Source organism: Silene latifolia, chromosome 2, assembly GCF_048544455.1.
Source record: "Silene latifolia isolate original U9 population chromosome 2, ASM4854445v1, whole genome shotgun sequence".
Classification (NCBI taxonomy): domain Eukaryota; kingdom Viridiplantae; phylum Streptophyta; class Magnoliopsida; order Caryophyllales; family Caryophyllaceae; genus Silene; species Silene latifolia.
The window spans coordinates 43,369,537-43,389,808 of NC_133527.1; the positions used below are offsets into that span (position 1 = coordinate 43,369,537).

Sequence of the window (20,272 nt, forward strand, 5' to 3'; positions counted from 1 at the left end):
GATCAGGCTGATGTCTCTCCCTCAAGAGTAGCTGAAAAGCACTCAGGATGCCATGTGCTAGGCCCTAGCTCTTCTAGATCTGTTGGTAGCCCTAAGTTGAGTGGTAGGCAGTCTCAGAATTTGGTTACTCAGGAAAGGTTGGTTGTTGAGAATCAAACCACCAATAGATTTGATCTCCTGAAAGATTCTAATGGAAATGGGGACAACATAGTGGAAAAGGAGCCACCTGATAAAGAATATCATGAAGATTTGCTCCTGGAACATTAGAGGTTGCAATGACCCTCTCAAGCAACAAGAAGTTAGTGATTTTCTATGGGTCAATAAGTTGGATGTTTTTGGGGTCTTAGAAACCAGAATAAAAGAGAAAAAAGCTAGGAAAATTATCAAAAATAAGTTTCAGAATTACAGTGTGTACTATAACTATAGTAGTCACTATAATGGGAGGATTTGGGTCATCTGGAATCCTGCCACTGTTACAGTTACCCCTTTGGTTACTCATGCACAATTTATTCATTGTGCTTTAGTCCATCATGGTTCCTCTCAAAATTTGTTCATGACCTTGGTCTATGGTAGTAATGATCCTAAAGATAGGGAGGCTCTCTGGTCTACTTTATCTTCCATTAAAAGCACTGTGACAAATTGGGTAGTCCTGGGTGACTTCAATATTTTCAGGGATGTGTCTGAAAGATTGAGCTCCTCCCCACCTGTTCTTGAAGATATTATGGCCTTCAATGAGAGTATTCTGCACTGTCAGCTGGAAGATATAAATGGCTCAGGTTGTGAGTTCACTTGGACTAATAAACAAGATGATAGTTCTAGGGTCTAGTCCAAACTTGATCGAGCTTTGGCTAATCCTGCTTGGTTCACCACTTTCCCTGCTACTAATGTTGATTTTTTGCCTGCTGGGATCTCAGATCACTCTCCTGTTTTGGTGAGTGTTTTTGAGGATACCCACATCAAATCCAGATTCAGTTTCCTAAATTGTTGGATTAGTCATCGTCCCTCCTACAAGTCTATTGTCTCCCAGGGTTGGAATACTCATGTTCAGGGTTCTGCAATGTTCCAGGTGTTTGAAAAGCTGAAGCATATCAAAAACAGCCTAATTATGTTGCATAAGAATCATTTCAGGAATCTCTCCTCAATGGTCTCTGAGGCAAAAACCACTCTTTTGGCCTGTCAAGAGGAACTGCTGACCTCTCCTTTTTCTCAAGCTCTTATTAATAAGGAAAGACTCTTGCTAGCTGATTACTGGGATCTTAAATCTGCTGAGATGAGTATGCTCAAACAAAAGGCTAAAATTGAGCATATTAAACATGGTGATTGCTCTTCTAAATATTTTTTCACCAGAATTCAAGAGAGGAAGTGTCAACAAATCATTGGCCGTATTATTGACAGGCATGGAAGGGAAATAGTTGGGTTGGCTGATGTAGCTGATGGTTTTGTTGACTACTATACCCATCTTTTAGGGTCCTCTACTGCTGTTGAAGCCCTTGACTTTGAGTTTATTCAACAAAGCCCTTGTGTCCTTGCTGATGACTTTGCCAAGCTAGTACAACCTGTCACTATTGCTGAGATAAAAACTGCTTTATTTAGCATAGGCTCTGATAAGAGCCCTGTCCCAGATGGGTTTTCATCTGCATTCTCCAAAGATTCATGGGACCTCATACATCAGGATTTTTGTAGAGCAATCCAGGATTTCTTTAGGACTGGGAAGCTGTGTAAACAAGCTAACACTACCCTCCTTACCCTTATTCCTAATAAAAAGGTTAGAAGCTCTGTGCTCGATTTTAGGCCAATATCTTGTTGTACTACAATCTACAAGACAGTAAGTAAGATTTTGGCAAATAGACTCAAAGATACCCTTCCCTATTTAGTTGGTCCTGAACAAGCTGCCTTTGTGAAAGGGAGAAGCATCTTTGAAAATATAATGCTCTCCCAATCACTGGTCAGGAACTATGGAAGGAAATATCTCACCCCTAGGAGCCTTATTAAAGTTGATATTCAAAAGGCTTTTGATTCTCTTCAATGGGATTTTATTAAGAGCATGCTTTCTGCCCTTCGTTTTCCCCTGTCTTCACCAACTGGATTATGGGGTGCATTTCTAATTCTTGGTTCCCTGTTAAAGTCAATGGAGCTGTTCATGGCTTTTTCAAAGGTAAAAGTGGTCTCAGGCAAGGTGATCCACTTTCACCTTACCTGTTTGTGCTAAGTATGGAGATTCTATCTAGATATCTCAGGAAGCTTACTTCTCAACCTCTAGTGTCCTTGCACCCTAAATGTTCAAAAATCAGACTCACTCATCTCATTTTTGATGATGATCTCATGCTTTTTGTTAGAGGAGACCTTCCCTCTGTCAAAGGAGTTGTTCAGCAACTTGACACTTTTGCTTCCTGGTCTGGGTTGAGGGAAAATATCAACAAGACTGAGATTTATTTTGGAGGGGTTTCCCCTGATGTTAAAGCCCTCATTTTACACACTATATGGTTTGCTGAAGGTAGCTTCCCTTTCAGGTACTTAGGGGTGCCCTTGAATTCCTCTAGGAACTCTGCTGAGGTCTATGGTTCTTTGATTACTAAGATTCAGAATGCTCTTCTTCACTGGTCCAACAAATTTCTCTCCTATGCTGGTAGAATTTAAATCCTTAATTCTGCCATCTTTGGGATTGCAAATTTCTGGTGTGCTACTGCTTTACTCCCTAAAGATATTCTGAAAAAAATTAACAAAATTTGCAAGGATTATTTTTGGAATATTGCTGGGAATGGAAGGAAAATGGTGTTTCAGTCTTGGAAAGCCATCTATAAGCCTCTTCAGGAGGGAGGGTTTAATATAAAGGAGCTTCTATCCTGGAACAAAGCAATGGTGGCACAATGGATTTGGCTCTTAGATCAACCTGCAGCTGGGAGCTGGGCTCAGTGGCACCGAGCCTATGCTTGCCCACACAACACTTTCTGGTCTTCTGATATTCAGGATAGATTATCTGAAAGTTTATGCAGTATCCTGAAAGTAAAAAATGAGATCCTGCCTGTTACTGGTTCAGTGGAGGCTATTATTTCCACTGTCAGAGGCTGGACCAGGAATGGTAAGTTTCAGCTTGCTCAGGCATATGATTAGTTTAGAGAAAAAGGGCGTAAAGTCTTTTGGTACAAAGCTCTGAAAGAGAAGGTTATTATTCCTAGTCATCATGTTACTGCAACTCTTGCAGCTCATAAACGACTCCCTACTGTAGACCTTCTTAACAAACGAGGAATGCTCTTAGTAAACAGGTGTGCTCTTTGCAAAAGGAAAGAAGTCCCACAAACATCTTTTCTTTCACTGTTCTTTTTCTCAACAAGTTTGGGGAGAGGTCCTGTCTTGGTTTGACATTACTGGTAGGAGTTGTGATCTTTGGACTGAACTTTGTTGGTGTGCTAATCCTAGGGGACACAGGCATTGGAAAAGTGAATGGCGTAAGGGGTTGCTGCAGTATACTATATTTGGCAAGAGCGTAACCATCGAATTTTTGCAGAGAAGGAATCCACTGTCTCTCAAATTGTTGCCCAGCTCAAGTTCACTATCAGGACAAAAATGACTAGTTGTATGCCTGTTAGTAGTCGATTATTTTTGTAACTGCCATGTTCTCCTAAATCTCTAGTGGTTAGCTTTGTAAGTTTTTATCCTCTTGCCCCTTGTGGATGAATAAAAGAGGTATATCTTCTTGCAAAAAAAAACTATTATTATTATTATTATTATTATTATTATTATTATTATTATTATTATTATTATTATTATTATTATTATTATTATTATTATTATTATTTATTTATTTATTTTTATTAAAAGGATGCGCGCAGCTTTCATTAAAATGAAAATAAAAGTTTACATGAAATTGGTGGGGAGCCGAGAGACAATCTGAGCTCCCACACCCTTAGCAACATCAAAGCTAAGTCTAGTAAAAGTTTATTATTATTATTATTATTATTATTATTATTATTATTATTATTATTATTATTATTATTATTATTATTATTATTATTATTATTATTATTATTATTATTATTATTATTATTATTATTATTATTATTATTATTATTATTACTACTATTATTACTATTATTATTATTACTATTATTACTATTATTATTATTACTATTACTACTAGTATTACTATTACTACTAGTATTACTATTACTATTATTATTACTTATTATTATTATTATTGTTATTATTATTATTATTATTATTATTATTATTATTATTATTATTATTATTATTATTATTATTATTATTATTATGGTTTAGTTCAGCTCCATTCAGTTCAGTTCAGTTCAGTTCAACTTCATTCAGTTCAGTTCAGTTCAGCTGTAAAAATCCAGAAAGAACAGGGTCTTTGGTCCTGTTCTTTTGGACTGAAATTGTATGAACTGAACTGAACTTAATAGAGTGTGACACCTCCATACTCCAAGTGCCTTACCAGGACCACTCGGGTATAGGAACGTCACCATCTCGGTTTCACGAGGCATTGATAATCAAATGACAATAAAGAAACATTATTTAAATAGCAATAAGGTTTAAAGTGATTACATATCCAAATAAAAAACTGTTAAAAGTACGATACATTTTCTCCAAAAAGCAAATGTCTCAACAACTAAAGTATAACAGCAGAAGACTCTAAACTGCCTCGTGTGACACATCCCAGCTAGCCCAAATGCCTCAAATCAAACCTGCTCAACAACTGCTCACCATCCCCGAATGGATCACCACAGTTTTACAAAACAAACAACGGGGCCAGTACTAATTACATATTAAAAATCACAATAAGACAAACGTCAGACAGCTCAATCGTCACATCAACCCCAACTCCATAATCAATCTCCTCATAACTGACTACCTACTAAAGTGAGTAGTCCTGCCAGAGTATCCATCGCAACAGATACTCCACACCGCAGTGGAGGACCTCAGCCGTTCCCACCTAAGCCCCGCTCATCTCCATCAGCGATGAACCCATGTTCATTAATGTGCATATCCCCTCTGTGTCGGGTTCCAGAGAGGGCGAATCAAGGGCGTGAAGCCACTCCCGCAAGTGACTCCACTCAGCCATGGGGCGCACCCCGAAGATCACAGACAGATACAACAACAACAACAAGGATAATATTCAACAACCGTCACAATACCAATATTATACTTTAACAACAATCATCACTAAATCACCAATCACATCATGTAATTAATAATGAGTAGGGAAAACCCTACCTGGAATGCAAACACAAAAGCAGACGATCTAGCAGCTGTCTCAAAACCTCTCTTCTACGAACCCTCCTCCTATACACATAATCATACAATCACTACCACAATAATATAATCATAAAAACCCCAATCGCCAAATTAGGGTTTAACTAAAGTCAACCAAATACTATAAAAACGGTACACCGAGCTTACCCTTGACGCAAGGATCACATTGATATAAAGAACAACGAAATCTGACTTCTCTAGTTCCGGGATTTGCCAATAATGCGAATGAATCGAACAACGTAGTTTGCAATCTCTCTTTTTGTGTATTAGGTTTGTAAAAAGTGTTTAGGGAAGATAACGGAGTATTATATATATTAATCCGCATTATCAACAAAACCCGTCAAATAATACCCGATAACCAACTTACTCGATCGAGTAAGTCTCATACTCGATCGAGTGCCACTTACTCGATCGAGTGCCAAGACTACTCGATCGAGTACCCTACAAGCAAATTACTGTTTCGTATTCCAAACATACTTACTCGACAGAGTAAGCCCCACTCGATAGAGTACCCAGAGACTCATAAAACCGTAGTATTACATAGAGCTTAACTGAACTGAACTGAAATAATAATAATAATAATAATAATAATAATAATAATAATAATAATAATAATAATAATAATAATAATAATAATAATAATAATAATAATAATAATAATAACAACAACAACAACAATAATACCAATAATAATAAATATTATATTAATATTCATTATTATTAATAATATATTAATATAATATAATAATAATCTAATAAGTTATATAAAAAATAAATAAATAAAATAATAATAATTGGTAGTATATAAATGATAATATTATAATATATTAATGATGTGACGGTTTTATACCGTCTTTACCAACCCAATTCTTAGCTACTGTAGCCCCGATTTATGTTAGTTATTGTTCTTTTGGCTCACTTATGCATTTTCGTAGTAGTTGTGTTATTTGGATGTGTTTCTACGCAATTTTGGTTTAATGTGTAGGTGTCGTGATCGATCATCGTGTTCCGAGTTTTGGAAGTGAGTTGGACATTTCTACACTAATGTCTTGGACCAAACACATGCCAATTAATGGGCTAAGAAGAGTCAAATGTTTGTGTATTGAAGCCAAGTCAAGGCCTAAAGCATCAAAGTCAAAGCGCGTAAGCAAGCAAAAAAAAGGAAGCATCACGAGGAAATGCCACTCGGAGTGGCAAAATGCCACTCGGAGTGGCAAAATGCCACTAGGAGTGGCAAAACTGGCTGATCTTCTAGGCACTTGGAGTGGCAAAATGCCACTAGGAGTGGCACAATATTGGATTTCACATTGGATTTCGACAACTCATTAATTGTCCTTTATTTTGACAATTATGCTCATACTTTATGAGATTTTATGGAGATGCTCTTTGAAGACCTATATAAGGAGGTGTTGTTGACAATTTTAGATATACTCATACTTTCTCTACTTTTTAATCATGATTAGAATACATAAACAATTTCCAATTTCAAGTTTGTTTTTATCATTTGTATGGAAGGCTAAGTTCTACATCTTGGAACAAGTTCTTGAAGCCATTAGTTATTTAATTCTAAGACTCTTATATTATTTTTATTTCATTATTTGAATATCAAGTTTAATTTGGATTATTGTTGGTTTGTTAATTATGCATCTAGAATGATCAACTAGTTGTTATTAGTTAATTAACCATTGCTAGATTAGGTGAATGAATCTTTTGTTTACTTACCTATTCCATTGTAGCAATTATAATTCATCAAGTAGTATGCTAATTAATCATTGTTGAGTTATAAATGATTAAACTTGTATGAACCATAGTGAAGCATCACTTGTATTATTCATTCATTCATCTTTGCTAAATTCCATTGTTTTATTCTACAATCTTGATACGATTAAGCGTTTGACTAAATTGACAATATCGTAAGGGTTATTTGTTTACGCTTGTAGCTAATAACTAATATTATGCGGAATTAGAAGTCAATAACTTCATAGCAAAATATTCAATAATGAAATAGATTAGATAAGTCATTGATCAATTCATAACTAATTGGTGGAAATTACTTGGTCCAAGAATTATTCTCATATTTGTTTACACATTAAATTATTTATATTGCTATTACATTTCATTGCATTAGATTATTACTTTAGTAGACTTAAATCCATCAGCATATCAAAACCTCTCATTTGGTTACTTAACTTTCGCACACATTAAATCGACATAAACACCTTCCTCGTGGGATCGACCTCTACTTACACTTGCTACTAGTTTGAGTTTGTAGTGGATAAAAATACTAATTTGGAGACTCACGACAAGCCATAGCCAATTAAATAATATAATATATTAATAATAATAACTAAAAAACAAATATGATAAATATAATATAAATATTATAAATAATAATAATAATAATAGATGTAATATAATAATTTATTAATATAATAATAATAATAAATATGTTATTAATAATATTAATAAAAATGAATATATTAATAAAATAATAAATACGGAAAATTCACGTGGTACCCTCGAACTTTGCCATTTTGCACGTGGTATCCAACTTTTTAATTTTGTGCACAAGATATCCTTGAGATTTGATTTTTAAGCACAACGTGCCCCTTTTATCGTTCTTAAAATTTTCAATTGAGCATAAATCATAGACTAGAAATCGGAATTGACCAATTTTTTTTTTCAAATTGATTACCTCTTCGAGATCTATAAAATGATAAAACAAAAATGGTTATTCGGAAATTTAAGATCGAAGATATGGTTGATTTAATATTTCCGTTTAAAAAAGCCCTTTAAAATGTCAGTCGACAATTTTTTTTCACAAATCGTAGATTATGACGAGATAATCATTTTAGGAAAAAAAATTGGCCGATTCTAAATTCCGGTCTAGGAGTTATGCGCAATCGGGTTTTCGAATAGCGACAAAAAGGGCATGTTGTGCATGAAAATCAAACATGAAGGGTATCATGCACACAAACTTAAAAAGTTGGGTACCACGTGCAAAATGGCAAAGTTTGAGGGTACCACGTGAATTTTCCGTAATAAATATAATATAACAATAAAATAATAATAATAATAATAATAATAATAATAATATTTCCATTAATCATAATAATATAATAATAAATAAATACAATAAATATAAATATAATAATAATAATAAATATAATATTAAATTTTTTTTTACTATAATAATAACAATAGTAAATAATTTAATATAATAATAATAATGATAACAATAGGAATATAAAATAAGAATAATAATATTAATGTTGAAATAAACTAATCTGAACTGAACTGAATGTAGCTGAATTGAACTGGACTTATTAGAAGTGAAATTAAGTCCAAAAAAACAAGGCTTTTGTCAGATAAATTTAACGTCCATTATACAATAAGGATACCATTAGCATAAATATTGAACTTCACGATAACATTGACACTTTCTTAAAAATATGGGTATCATAAACAAAGTGATAAATTATAAGGATAATATGAAAAAATTTCGTAAAATAAGTCAATAAAAGAAATTTTTGGAAAAATAGGGGCATAACGAGCAAAACTAGGTGCATGATATACCAAATACCCTTTTTAGTTGGCTTGATATAGTGCATAAATTAGCGGTGCAGTCACGTGGGAAGTACCCTCGTGCCTAGCTCGGAGAAGACAGAGTCCTGCTTGTACAAAGAATCTTGAAGAGCAGTACAAAATCAAAATCATCAATTAGTATCCACGCATCTTGGATATATCTATCTCATTACTAACAAAAGATATTTGCAAGCCCCCCTTAAATAAAAGCATATACGTACCTAATAATTTACAAGTAAAACCCATGTTTTCTTTTCTCTTTTTTATTTTTCAATAAAATTTAGACCTTATAAATTACTGCTTATTTGCGTATCTTTTCGAATAGAGGGATTAATTAAACGAGTAGTATTATGGAGTGTTATGTACGATAATTAATTACAAAGACAGATGAGTTTCAAGTACATGGGAGAAAGGGTATTGAAGCAAGCGAGTGCTTCATGGCACGAGGCACAACAGCCGTGTGGGAGCGGCGTCAGTGTAACATCGTCAACGCGTCCTCCCGTGGCCGCTAATGCTGCCACCAGTGTCACGAAGATGATGGGCGATAAGGAGCGGAAAAATGACGCTAGTAGTGAGGAGGCCTTGAAGACTGTTATGTTCATGAGCTGTTGGGGTCCTAATTCCTAGTCGCCCTTTGGTTATCGGGTATACGGATAACATATTAACGCATGCAACTTGGCGACTTAAAAGAGTTGTGTTATATTTCGATTAATTTTGTTTAGTTTTAACTAAAATACACCATAAAATATGAGTGGGATAAAATGACTATGAAGTAGAGCTTGTTTTGAATGTTAAGTTCACTACTTCTTCAGTCTAAATCAATAATTTACCTTTGTTCTATTTTTCTTTTACAAATTAAAATAAATGTAAATTATTAACTATGGAGTACAATTTACTTACGATAGTACCTCAACTTCAACTATTTAGTACATAATTTTTAGTCAGTTATATGTTTTATGTTTATATAATACTATAATAGTATAGTGTATCATCTTTATACGCATTACAACTAAACGTATTTGTATTTTAGGTATCAATCGGGTATAAGAACAACATGTATATACTCTGTATACCGAAACACCCCAAGTCCACAACAGTATTTTTTTTATCTTTTCTAGAATAGAGGTTACAACATGACCCGATCCGACCCGACTTTTTAGGGTCAATGACCAATAAATGTTAACCCGCGATCCAAAATGACCATCTATTTTAGGGTTAAAATCGGACTCATTCGACCCGATGGATCAAAGATAAATTAAGAATACTATTTTAATACAGTATTTTAATTAAAAAATTAATTTAAAAGTTAATTTTATATAACTTTAATATCATTAAATAATAAAATTAACTATTGAAATAATGAATATAGTAATATTATTAATATTAAAATGTATGTTTTTTCCGCTGAAAAATGATAAAATAGAAGACGCCGGGACTTTTCTTTGATCCGACCCGACCCGAATTCTGACCCATTTGACAAGTCTATTACCAGGTGACCACTTAATGTGCGTCATGCAAAACCAATAACACTTGAAATTTATGGTTGTATGGTTGTATACTGGTATGTATCTTTAAAAAAATTCTTATGTTCTTCGAAAGGACGTACTCCTTATATCTAAAGGGCTAAAGACGGTTTATAAAATAAAATATTATAAAGGTTAAAGTGTAAGAAGTATGGTTATTTCGGACGACACAAAAATTTCATATCATTAAACTATCCAATCACTAATGACGTTAGTTTTTGCTAAACCATTAACACAAATTAACGTGGTCGGTCGTCACAAACGGCAGCCCAAAATCATTGAAAACTACAAACAAAGAATTGTATGAAGATTGTATGTAGGCTATTTGGTTTGTCCTCATCCACAACATTCGTTCCCAAGTCTTATTTTAAGACGTGTTCTTATCTTTAGCCCCACAATGTGTAATTTCCACGTCACAACCAATTAAGATAAATGAGAGAACGAAGAAAACTTCTTCTCTATTTTAATATACAATCGACTCTCTCTCTCTCTATATATACATCTCCATCGTATTTGAATAAGTTTTCATTATTATTACCAAAACATATAAACAATGATAAGTTTGAGACAAATGGGTAGGGTGTTATACCAAGCAACTGGAAATATGAGGGTTAAACTAATGCATAACCAAGCTTCATCTAAACGTGACTTGCCTTACAAGTCTTCTACCAATCGACAAGTATCAACGACGGGCCGGTTCACACCGGCAGCCACCGTTGTCAAGAATGTTCGACTAAGGGAAGAGGGTCTTCGGAAAGTCATGTATTTGAGCTACTGGGGTCCCTTTTGATTATTCTTTAACACAAATTCTCTTTATAGACAGGTCGGATCCCTTTTACAAAGAGGCAAATGGGAAGGCAAGTGGAAAACCAAGTGATTTATTATTTGGCCTCTCACTTTTCTCTTTGTGGGAGGGATCCGACCCGTCTCTCATTATAAACGGATATCCCCGTTTATAATGAGACTTCCTGATTCTTTAATCTTTATTTGGTATATCATGTTTCTTTTTTTTGTAAATATACAATAAGGTAATAACGTACTATGATTGATGTAGTGTTAAATTTGTATATGCATGTATTATCTTAAACTCACAAACAGCTCGATTGTATAATACAATAATTTGCTTTTCTACTGTTTTTTTAAAAATAAGTCGCAATTTACACATATATACACACTTGAACTAGTTCAGTAATATGACCGAGACGAAAAGTGTATAAAATTACTGTTGGATAACACCCAATTAATCCAACACAAGATGTTTTGATTTTCTAAGTGTTACATGCATTGATGGGTACCGCCGTACCGGTAACATTAGGAGTTTTAATGAATGAAACATTCATTTGTTAATACATTACGTAAAAATCAAATGAATTACTTTAATTCATTTGTGTTATAACGTGAAGTGATTTTATGATGTAAAATCTAACGCCACTTCACAATGGCTATATAAAGGATTGAAATCATTTGGAAAATATATCTCACAACAAATATCAAACAAGGTGACTTACCTTGGTAGAAAAAAACTTATTCGGGTTTGAGGGTGAGAGGTAGTACAACAGGTGTTTTTATACAATAATTTAGGAGGTTGCTCTAGGTGTGATATTAGTGTCATTGACTAATATTACTGAAGGGTTAGAGGTTGTTATCTTATATTATTGTGGGTTTCGAATGGGTATATTAATTCGGGACGGTTACGTTGTACTGGTACTATATTATTATAGTGGATTCTAGTCGATTTGGCTAGTGGGTTTTACTTACGGTTTGGAAGGTTTTGCCCTGGGCTTGACCCTAAATATCGTCTCATCTTATTATTGCTTACATTTATTTACTTTTACGGTTTACTTGTTGATTGGTTGCTTCGATTGCGCGTGGGAAATTGGCACTAATTTCCCAACAATTACAAAATTACCCCTTACAATGATATAATAGAAACAAAAGCAAGCTCATCATAAATTACAATTCAAAAATGTTTTTTAACGAATAGCAATATAGTGAATATAACATACGGCTAAACCCTATCAACCCCAAGATTTACCAAAGACGACAAGACCAAAAACTCTCTTCATATTTTCGCTTCGCTTCCAAGTTCCAACACAATTATACAACTCAAAGTCTCAAACTCATGTTTCCCCTACTCTTACTCCTCCACTTTTAAGTGGTTGTTTGGTTGCGCTCTTAAATCATGGGAAGTAGAAATTCCCATGAATTGCTTAAATATGATGTTGTTTGGTTGCCCATTTCACGGGAAATAGAACTTCCCAAGGAACTTCAATTCCTCCATAATGTAGGAAGTTGCTTACCTAGCCCCCCTTAGTAAGTACAATTTCCCACATGAATTCATTTCCCATATGATAACCAAACAACATTTTTACAATTCACATGAATTACAAATTCACATGAACTTAACTTCCTAGGAACTTCATCTTCCCATAGTGAACCAAACAACCCTAAGTCTTCATTCAAGTGTGAACATTGTCAAGAATAATCCATCAATAGATATCAAATCTTCAGTTTAGTAAATTATCTTTTGTAATTATTCTTTCTTATTTTATAGTTCTCATATCCTTGTATTTAGGTAGTTTTTGATCTCATGATCTTTTGCATACGGCTAACAGTAGGTTTAGGGCCCTGTTCTTTTGGACTTAATTTCAGTTCTAATAAGTTCAGTTCAGCTCCATTCAGTTCAATTCAGTTCAGTTCAGCTCAATTCAGTTAAGTTTAGTTCAGTTCAGTTCAGTTCAGTTCAGTTCATATTAGTTTATTTCAACATTACTATTATTATTCTTATTGATATCATTATTATTATTTTTATATTAATGTATTTACTATTGTTATTATTATTATATTATTATATTATTATTTTTATATTTATTATATTACTATTATATTTATTAATAATTAATTCGTATTGTTTATATTATTATATTTATATTTAATACATTTATTATTATTATTATTATTATCATTTATTATTATTATTATTATTATTATATTTATTATTTTATTAATATATTTATTATTATTAATATTATTCATAACATATTTGTTGGACCTTTAGTCCTAATTAATTGTTTTGATAATGACAGTAATGATTTGTATGTGGACTTAATATATAAACATATGCGTGTAATTGTGTGCTTAAGTTTTAATTTAGAAAGGAACAATTACAAGACGCAAGCTTGAAGTTTGGACCAAGGAGGTACAACTTCAAATACATTTGATCGATGCATTCAAGCAAGATCAAGATTGGACGAGACTCAAGATGAGAGACTTGTGAAGAGACGATTCGTTTACTGAAGATCTACTGAAGATTAGTTAGTATAGGTCGTCATCCGGTAATGGTTTTACTTTGTTTGATTTAAAGGTTAATGAAGTTATGACCTAATAGACATAACTTCATTGCTAGACAAAAATGATGCGTTAATTTTTGAAAAATATATTTTTAATGGTTTATAAAAATAAGAGAGTATTTATTTTGGTTGGAATTAATTAATTAGAATTTAAGTTAATTAAACTATTGGTTTGTAATACGATATTCTTATCGTCATGCAACCTAGGGCTTTAACTAAATTCTATCTCGATTTGTTGCGGGCTTTAGAAGCAAGAAAGGACCGAAGGAGGCCTTGGGCCGGCCGAACCCTAGGGAGGCCGAAACCCTAGGTGGCCGAAAACCCTAGAAGGCCAAATCCTTCTTCCTTCTCTTCTTACTTGTTCTTCAAGTTTTATATTTCCAGAACATTCTTATGCCCTAGTTCCAGAACATTCCAAACCCTAATCCTCTCTACTATAAATACTCTCATTCATTCAACATTAATTGTTGACACACACATCTACAAATTTCGAAGAGAGAAAAATATTTTTAAGCAAAAATCATTTGAGCTTTAATTCTTATTTTCATATTTGCTTATACAAAAATCACGCATCAAATTTGTCAATCACTCGAAGAAAAATCGTTATAGGATATTAAATACACAAGGATAGTATACTCACTCGCATAACGTGAGATTAGTATTTGTCGTTGTATTTTTCTTATTAACGTAAGAGCAACCTAGAGTATTTAGCGATACTCAATCCGAGTTATAATCATATAGTTGATTATACGAGTGGATTGGTAATTTTTGTAATCCGGAGAAAGGTACTAAAAATTATTAATCGAGAATAGTGGACGTAGGTTTCGACTTGTGAAACTGAACCACTTCAAAATCCTGTGTGTCTCTCTTTCTCTCTCTCTTTATTATTGTTATTTCGATTTTGCATTTATTGTTAATAATTTAATTAGTTGATTTTAATCAATAAAATCAAGTAATTAATTTATATCATATATTTCGAAAAAGCGGTCATCGTTTTTAATACTCAATTCACCCCCCCTCTTTGTTATTCGATCGATAGACTCCACAATTGGTATCAGAGCCTCGTGCTCTTGATAGCCTAACAGCTAGAGTTGATCGTTTTTTTTATAGTCTATTTATCGTCTTTTCCGCTGCATTTACTTTTTATCAAATGGATTCCAAACACCTAAAGTGTCCTATATTCAATGGGAAGAACTATGGTTTATGGAAAAATATGATGACCCACTTCATTAAGGGAAACGATTGGGAGTGTTGGTTGATTATCAAGAATGGTCCGAATAAGATCTTACTTGCAACCGAAGAATGGCACTACCGTCGAAAAGAAAGAAGAAGACTATATTGAGGCGGATTATAAAAAGGCCGAGAAGAATTCAAAAGCAATAAGCTTATTGCAAAACGGTATGATTGCCACCGATTCGATCGTTTCTCAACCAGTTCATCCGCGCAAGGAAATATGGGATGGTCTAGAATTAGCCTATGAGGGAACCACTGTTGTCAAAAAGCAACGTATGGCATTACTAATGCGAAAATACGAGTTGTTTGCCATGGAGCAAAACGAGTCAGTTGATAGCATGTCCTCTCGCTTTTCTAGCATCATCAATGAGCTAAAGAATTTAGGAAAAACTTTTGACTCTGAGGAAATTGCTAGAAAAATACTCAGAAGTATGTCTCGCAGATGGAGACACAAAGTATCTGTCATAGAAGAATGTAAGGACCTAACTTCATTATCCTATCAGGAGCTACTCGGAACCTTAATGGCTCACGAGATTACTCTTAATCAGGATGAGGAGGAAGTTGGCACAAGCAAAAAGATGGCCTTACAAGCTGAGTCTAGCAAGATTGATGATTCTTCAGATATTGAAGATGAAACCGTTTTGTTTGTTAAACGTTTTAAGAAAAAGGCTTTCTTTCAAAATCAAAATAAAACAAATAACAAATCAAAACAAACTCCCAAGAAAAATTTTGAGTCAAAAGGGTCTTTCTCTAATCGTGGATGCTTCAAGTGTGATGATAATGATCACATGATCAAAGATTGCCCTACATGGAAGAAAATTAAAGACAAAAACCTACGTGACAAAACAAAGAAAGAATTCAGGCAAGTTATGATGGCATATTGTTGGGGAGACTTGGACTTTGAAGATGGCGAATCCGAAGATGAAGAAGAAACTGCCAACGTTTGTCTAAGTAGCGTCAGTCTTGACCTATTCTCCGAAAGCGACAATGAAAGCAATGCTTCAAATCTTTGAGAAATGTCTTGTTGGAAATTGATTGATTCGGAGGATGAAGAGGTAAATTATCTTGACCTTAAAAAGCGCGTTAGAAAACTTTCTAAGGATAATTTACTTAAGTGTTGTGTACATTCCCTTGATCATTGTCATGAACAAAGTCTAGAGTTAAAAGACCTTAAGGAACAGATTTTAGATATTGCTGAGGAAAACCAACTTCTGAAAGCCAACGCCAAAAAGCTCAAATCTAAAGTTATGGCTGCTCCGGCTATAACTTCGGACATGACAAATCTTTGAGAAGAACGCTCTTGAATCAAAAGTTAAGGCTAGTGATGCCATAACTTCAGAGCTCAAACTTAACATTAAGAATCTTCAAGCTAAAGTTACGGCTAGTGATGCCATAACTTTAGAGCTTAAACTCAACATTAAGCATCTTCAAGCTAAAGTTACTGACTAGTGATGCTATAACTTCCGAGTGAAGAAAGTCAATGAGATTTTAAAAGATGAGCTTAATGGCAAAGATAGTGTGGTTTCAGAACACAAGAGAGAAATTGTATTTCTCTCTAAGCAATTGGATGAAACTAGTAATAGCATGTCCAAACTTAAGGAACAACATGAAATTGAGAAACGTGTCTTAAATGAACGTTTTGATAAATTTCGTGATAACTTTGAGAAAGGTAGCTCTTCCAAGGATTCAATTGAAGATCATTCAAAATGTGAAAAAGAAATTGAGTCCTTGAAAGAATTACTTTTACATGCTCGAAAAGTTCATGATAAGTGGGAAGGAAGCACAAAGGTTCTAAACTTTCTTACTGAACAATCTGACAATAACATGAAGATGGGACTTGGTCATGAATGCTATAGTCGTAGAGACCATGATAAGTGCAAATCTAATCCTTCTGAAAATGATTTCAGAAAAAGAAAATACGTTAATCTTCCAGAATACTTGATTTGCAATTACTGTGGCTCTACTGGACATATACAAGTCAATTGTGTCAAACTTGCTTGGGATAAGAAAAAGAATGTTGAAACTGTTAAGACTTGTGATTTCATAGTGGAAGATGATGTCTCTACTATAGATGAACCTAACGACAACGAAGAGCGCAATAATGAGTTAAGATGGACTTATGATATGGCTTTTGATTACTCATCTGTTCCTTCAAAATCAAACAAAATGAATGAGAATCGAAAGCATACATTCAAGCCCAAAGTTCAAAACCCTAAACCTAGAGCGTCTCATGAAGGTACTAGACCTAAAGCTATTTTTGTTAGAGCAAAACCTAAAGTACCTTATGTTCCGATTGTTAGACAACAACCAAGACAACCCAATGTCAAAGCTAAGAGAATAATAAGGCAAGTATGGGTTAGAAAGGATCAAATATATAGAATTACTAACCATAAAGGACCCAACTTAGCTTGGGTACCTAAAAGTTGTATTTGATTCATTTGCAGGTAGAAGTGAAAGAAAATAATCTATGGTATCTCGACAGTGGATGCTCGAGACACATGACAGAGGAGGTAAATCTTTTCTTTCACTTGAGCCCTTCTTTGGTGGCAAGGTTACCTTTGGAGATAACAAGAAGGGTACAATTATTGGAGTAGGAAAAATTGGAATTTCAACCTCTCATTCAATCGATAAAGTATATCTGGTAAGTGGTCTTAAACATAATTTACTTAGTATTTCTCAATTATGTGACAAAAGAAATAGAGTTGTTTTTCATGCCAATGTTTGTCGTATCATAATTGAAGGTACTAGTAATGTTTTACTTGAGGGTCACCGTATGAGGAATGTGTATATGATTGACTTAAATGTTGTCAATACAAATTCCTTTGCATGTATGAAAGTAACTTCCGATGAGTCTTGCTTGTGGCACAAGAGGTTTGCACACGTTAGTCCAACTATTTTAAAGAAACTTAAGTCCATGGATTTAGTTAAAGGCTTGCCCTCAATTAATTTCGAGCAAGAGACAATGTGTGACTCATGTGCCAGCTGCAAACATGTTAGATCCTCTTTTAAACCTAAGAGAATAGTTAGCACTAAACGACCACTTGAGATGGTACACATGGATTTATGTGGACCTATGAGAGTTAGAAGCCGTGGTGGATCAAAGTATGTATTTGTTCTAGTCGATGATTACTCAAGGTATGTCTGGCCAATCTTTCTTTCCTCTAAAGATGAAACTTTCGATGAATTTGTGGTATTAATGAAGCTTGCCCAAAATAAATATGATAATAAGCTTATTTCGATTCGGACGGATCACGGCACGGAATTTGATAATCAATTATTTATAGAATATTGTAGGGAAAATGGTGTGGGGCATAACTTCTCCGCACCACGTACCCCACAACAAAATGGTGTCGTGGAACGTATGAATCGAACCCTAGAGGATATGGATCGTACTATGCTTTTGTGTAGTGGCCTTCCTAGAAGATTTTGGGCAGAAGCTGTTAGTACCGCATGCTATGTGCATAATAGAACTATGATCCGACTTGTTTTGAAAAAGACTCCCTATGAACTTCTAAGAGGGAGAAAACCCAATATATCACATCTCCGTTGCTTCGGGAGCAAATGCTTTGTTCACAATAATGGAAAAGAAAATTTAGGAAAATTTGACCCCCGAAGTGATGAAGCTGTTTTTCTGGGATATTCGGATCATAGTAAAGCTTACAAAGTATTCAATAAAAGAACCTTGCGCATAGAAGAAAGTGTTCATGTTCGCTTTGACGAAGATAATGCGTTTAATAAAGCTGAACAGGAAGAAGAGGATCCAGATGAGCCCGATTTCTTTCTAGCAAGAAATGAGCCCCTAAATGAAGAGGAAGATATTCAAGGTATCAATGATGAACTAGAAAATTCTGCAAACAATCCTAAGAGAAGTGATGAGTCCATAGTTAATGATACTATCGACCCTTCCTTGGATAAAGAAAGAGATCTTGAAGTTATACCTAATGATGTTGTAACTTCCGATCCAAATCATGATATTTCTAATGAAGTTAGTGATGCTTTCAAGAAAATCCCGAGTCCAACTCGGGGGAACAAATCATGATTCTTCGTCTGCAGATGATGCTAGTCCATCAAATGATATTGAGCCTAGAGTTCTCAAAAAGTGGAAACATCAAAGCTCCCACCCTTTGGACAAAATCCTAGGGGATCTAGAGCAAGGCATTAAAACTAGAAGGTCCTTGAATAATTTCTGCTCGTTCTTTTCGTTTCTATCAACTATTGAACCCACCAATATTAAAGAAGCTCTTGCTGAACCTGATTGGATAACCGCTATGCAAGATGAGCTTCAACAATTCGAATGCAATAAGGTATGGCACGTAGTGCCACGACCTAGTGATCGAACTGTTATTGGTACAAGATGGGTGTTTAGAAACAAATTGGACGATACAGGACTTATTACAAGAAACAAGGCACGACTAGTTGTCCAAGGCTACAATCAATAGGAAGGGATCGATTATGACGAGACCTTTGCACCTGTAGCGAGACTTGAGGCTATACGTCTCATTATTGCCTTTGCTGCTCATAAAGGAATGAAACTGTTCCAAATGGACGTTAAGACAGCATTTCTTAATGGTTATTTGGAGGAAGAAGTCTATGTAGAACAACCTCCCGGATTTTTAGATAGCAAGTTTCAAAACCATGTCTATAAATTAGACAAAGCTTTATATGGTTTAAAACAAGCTCCAAGGGCATGGTATGACAGATTATCCAAATTTTTGTTACAAAATAATTTTACAAGAGGATCTGTCGATAAAACCCTGTTCCTAAAATCCGAGGGTTCTAATTTACTTATTGTACAAATTTATGTAGACGATATTATATTCGGTTCTACTAATGAAAAATTGTGCAAGTATTTTTCTGATCTAATGACTTCTGAGTTTGAAATGAGCATGATGGGAGAACTGAAGTACTTTCTAGGCTTACAAATTCAACAAACAAAGGATGGTATAAAGATACACCAACAGAAATATATCAAGGAACTAATCCGAAAGTTCGGTATGGAAAATGCAAAATCATACGATACACCTATGGTACCTGAAAAGAAGATGACTATAGATGAACATGGTAAGTGTGTCGATGAGACTACATATCGAGGTATGATTGGTTCACTTTTATATTTAACTGCAAGTCGTCCTGATATAATGTTTAGCGTATGTGTCTGTGCTCGATTTCAATCGTGCCCTAAAGAATTACATATGATTGCAGTTAAACGTATCTTGAGATATTTAATTGGTACATCTAATTTATACTTATGATATCCACTTGAGTGTAATTTCGATCTAGTAGGATATTCAGATGCAAATTATGCAGGATGTT

The 20,272-nt window shown here is 34.2% G+C and overlaps 1 protein-coding gene across 1 annotated transcript; it reads left to right on the forward strand.

Annotated features, from left to right (window-relative positions):
• The first annotated feature begins 2,211 nt into the window (after positions 1-2,211).
• Positions 2,212-2,637, forward strand: LOC141640704 (uncharacterized). The gene has a single exon (XM_074449388.1). It carries the CDS (start codon positions 2,212-2,214, stop codon positions 2,635-2,637), a length of 426 nt encoding a protein of 141 aa, XP_074305489.1.
• The last annotated feature ends 17,635 nt before the right edge of the window (positions 2,638-20,272 follow it).

Coding starts and splice junctions, on each gene's coding strand:
- LOC141640704 (XM_074449388.1), top strand. CDS start 2,212: ATGGAGATTCTATCTAGATATCTCAGGAAGCTTACTTCTCAACCTCTA.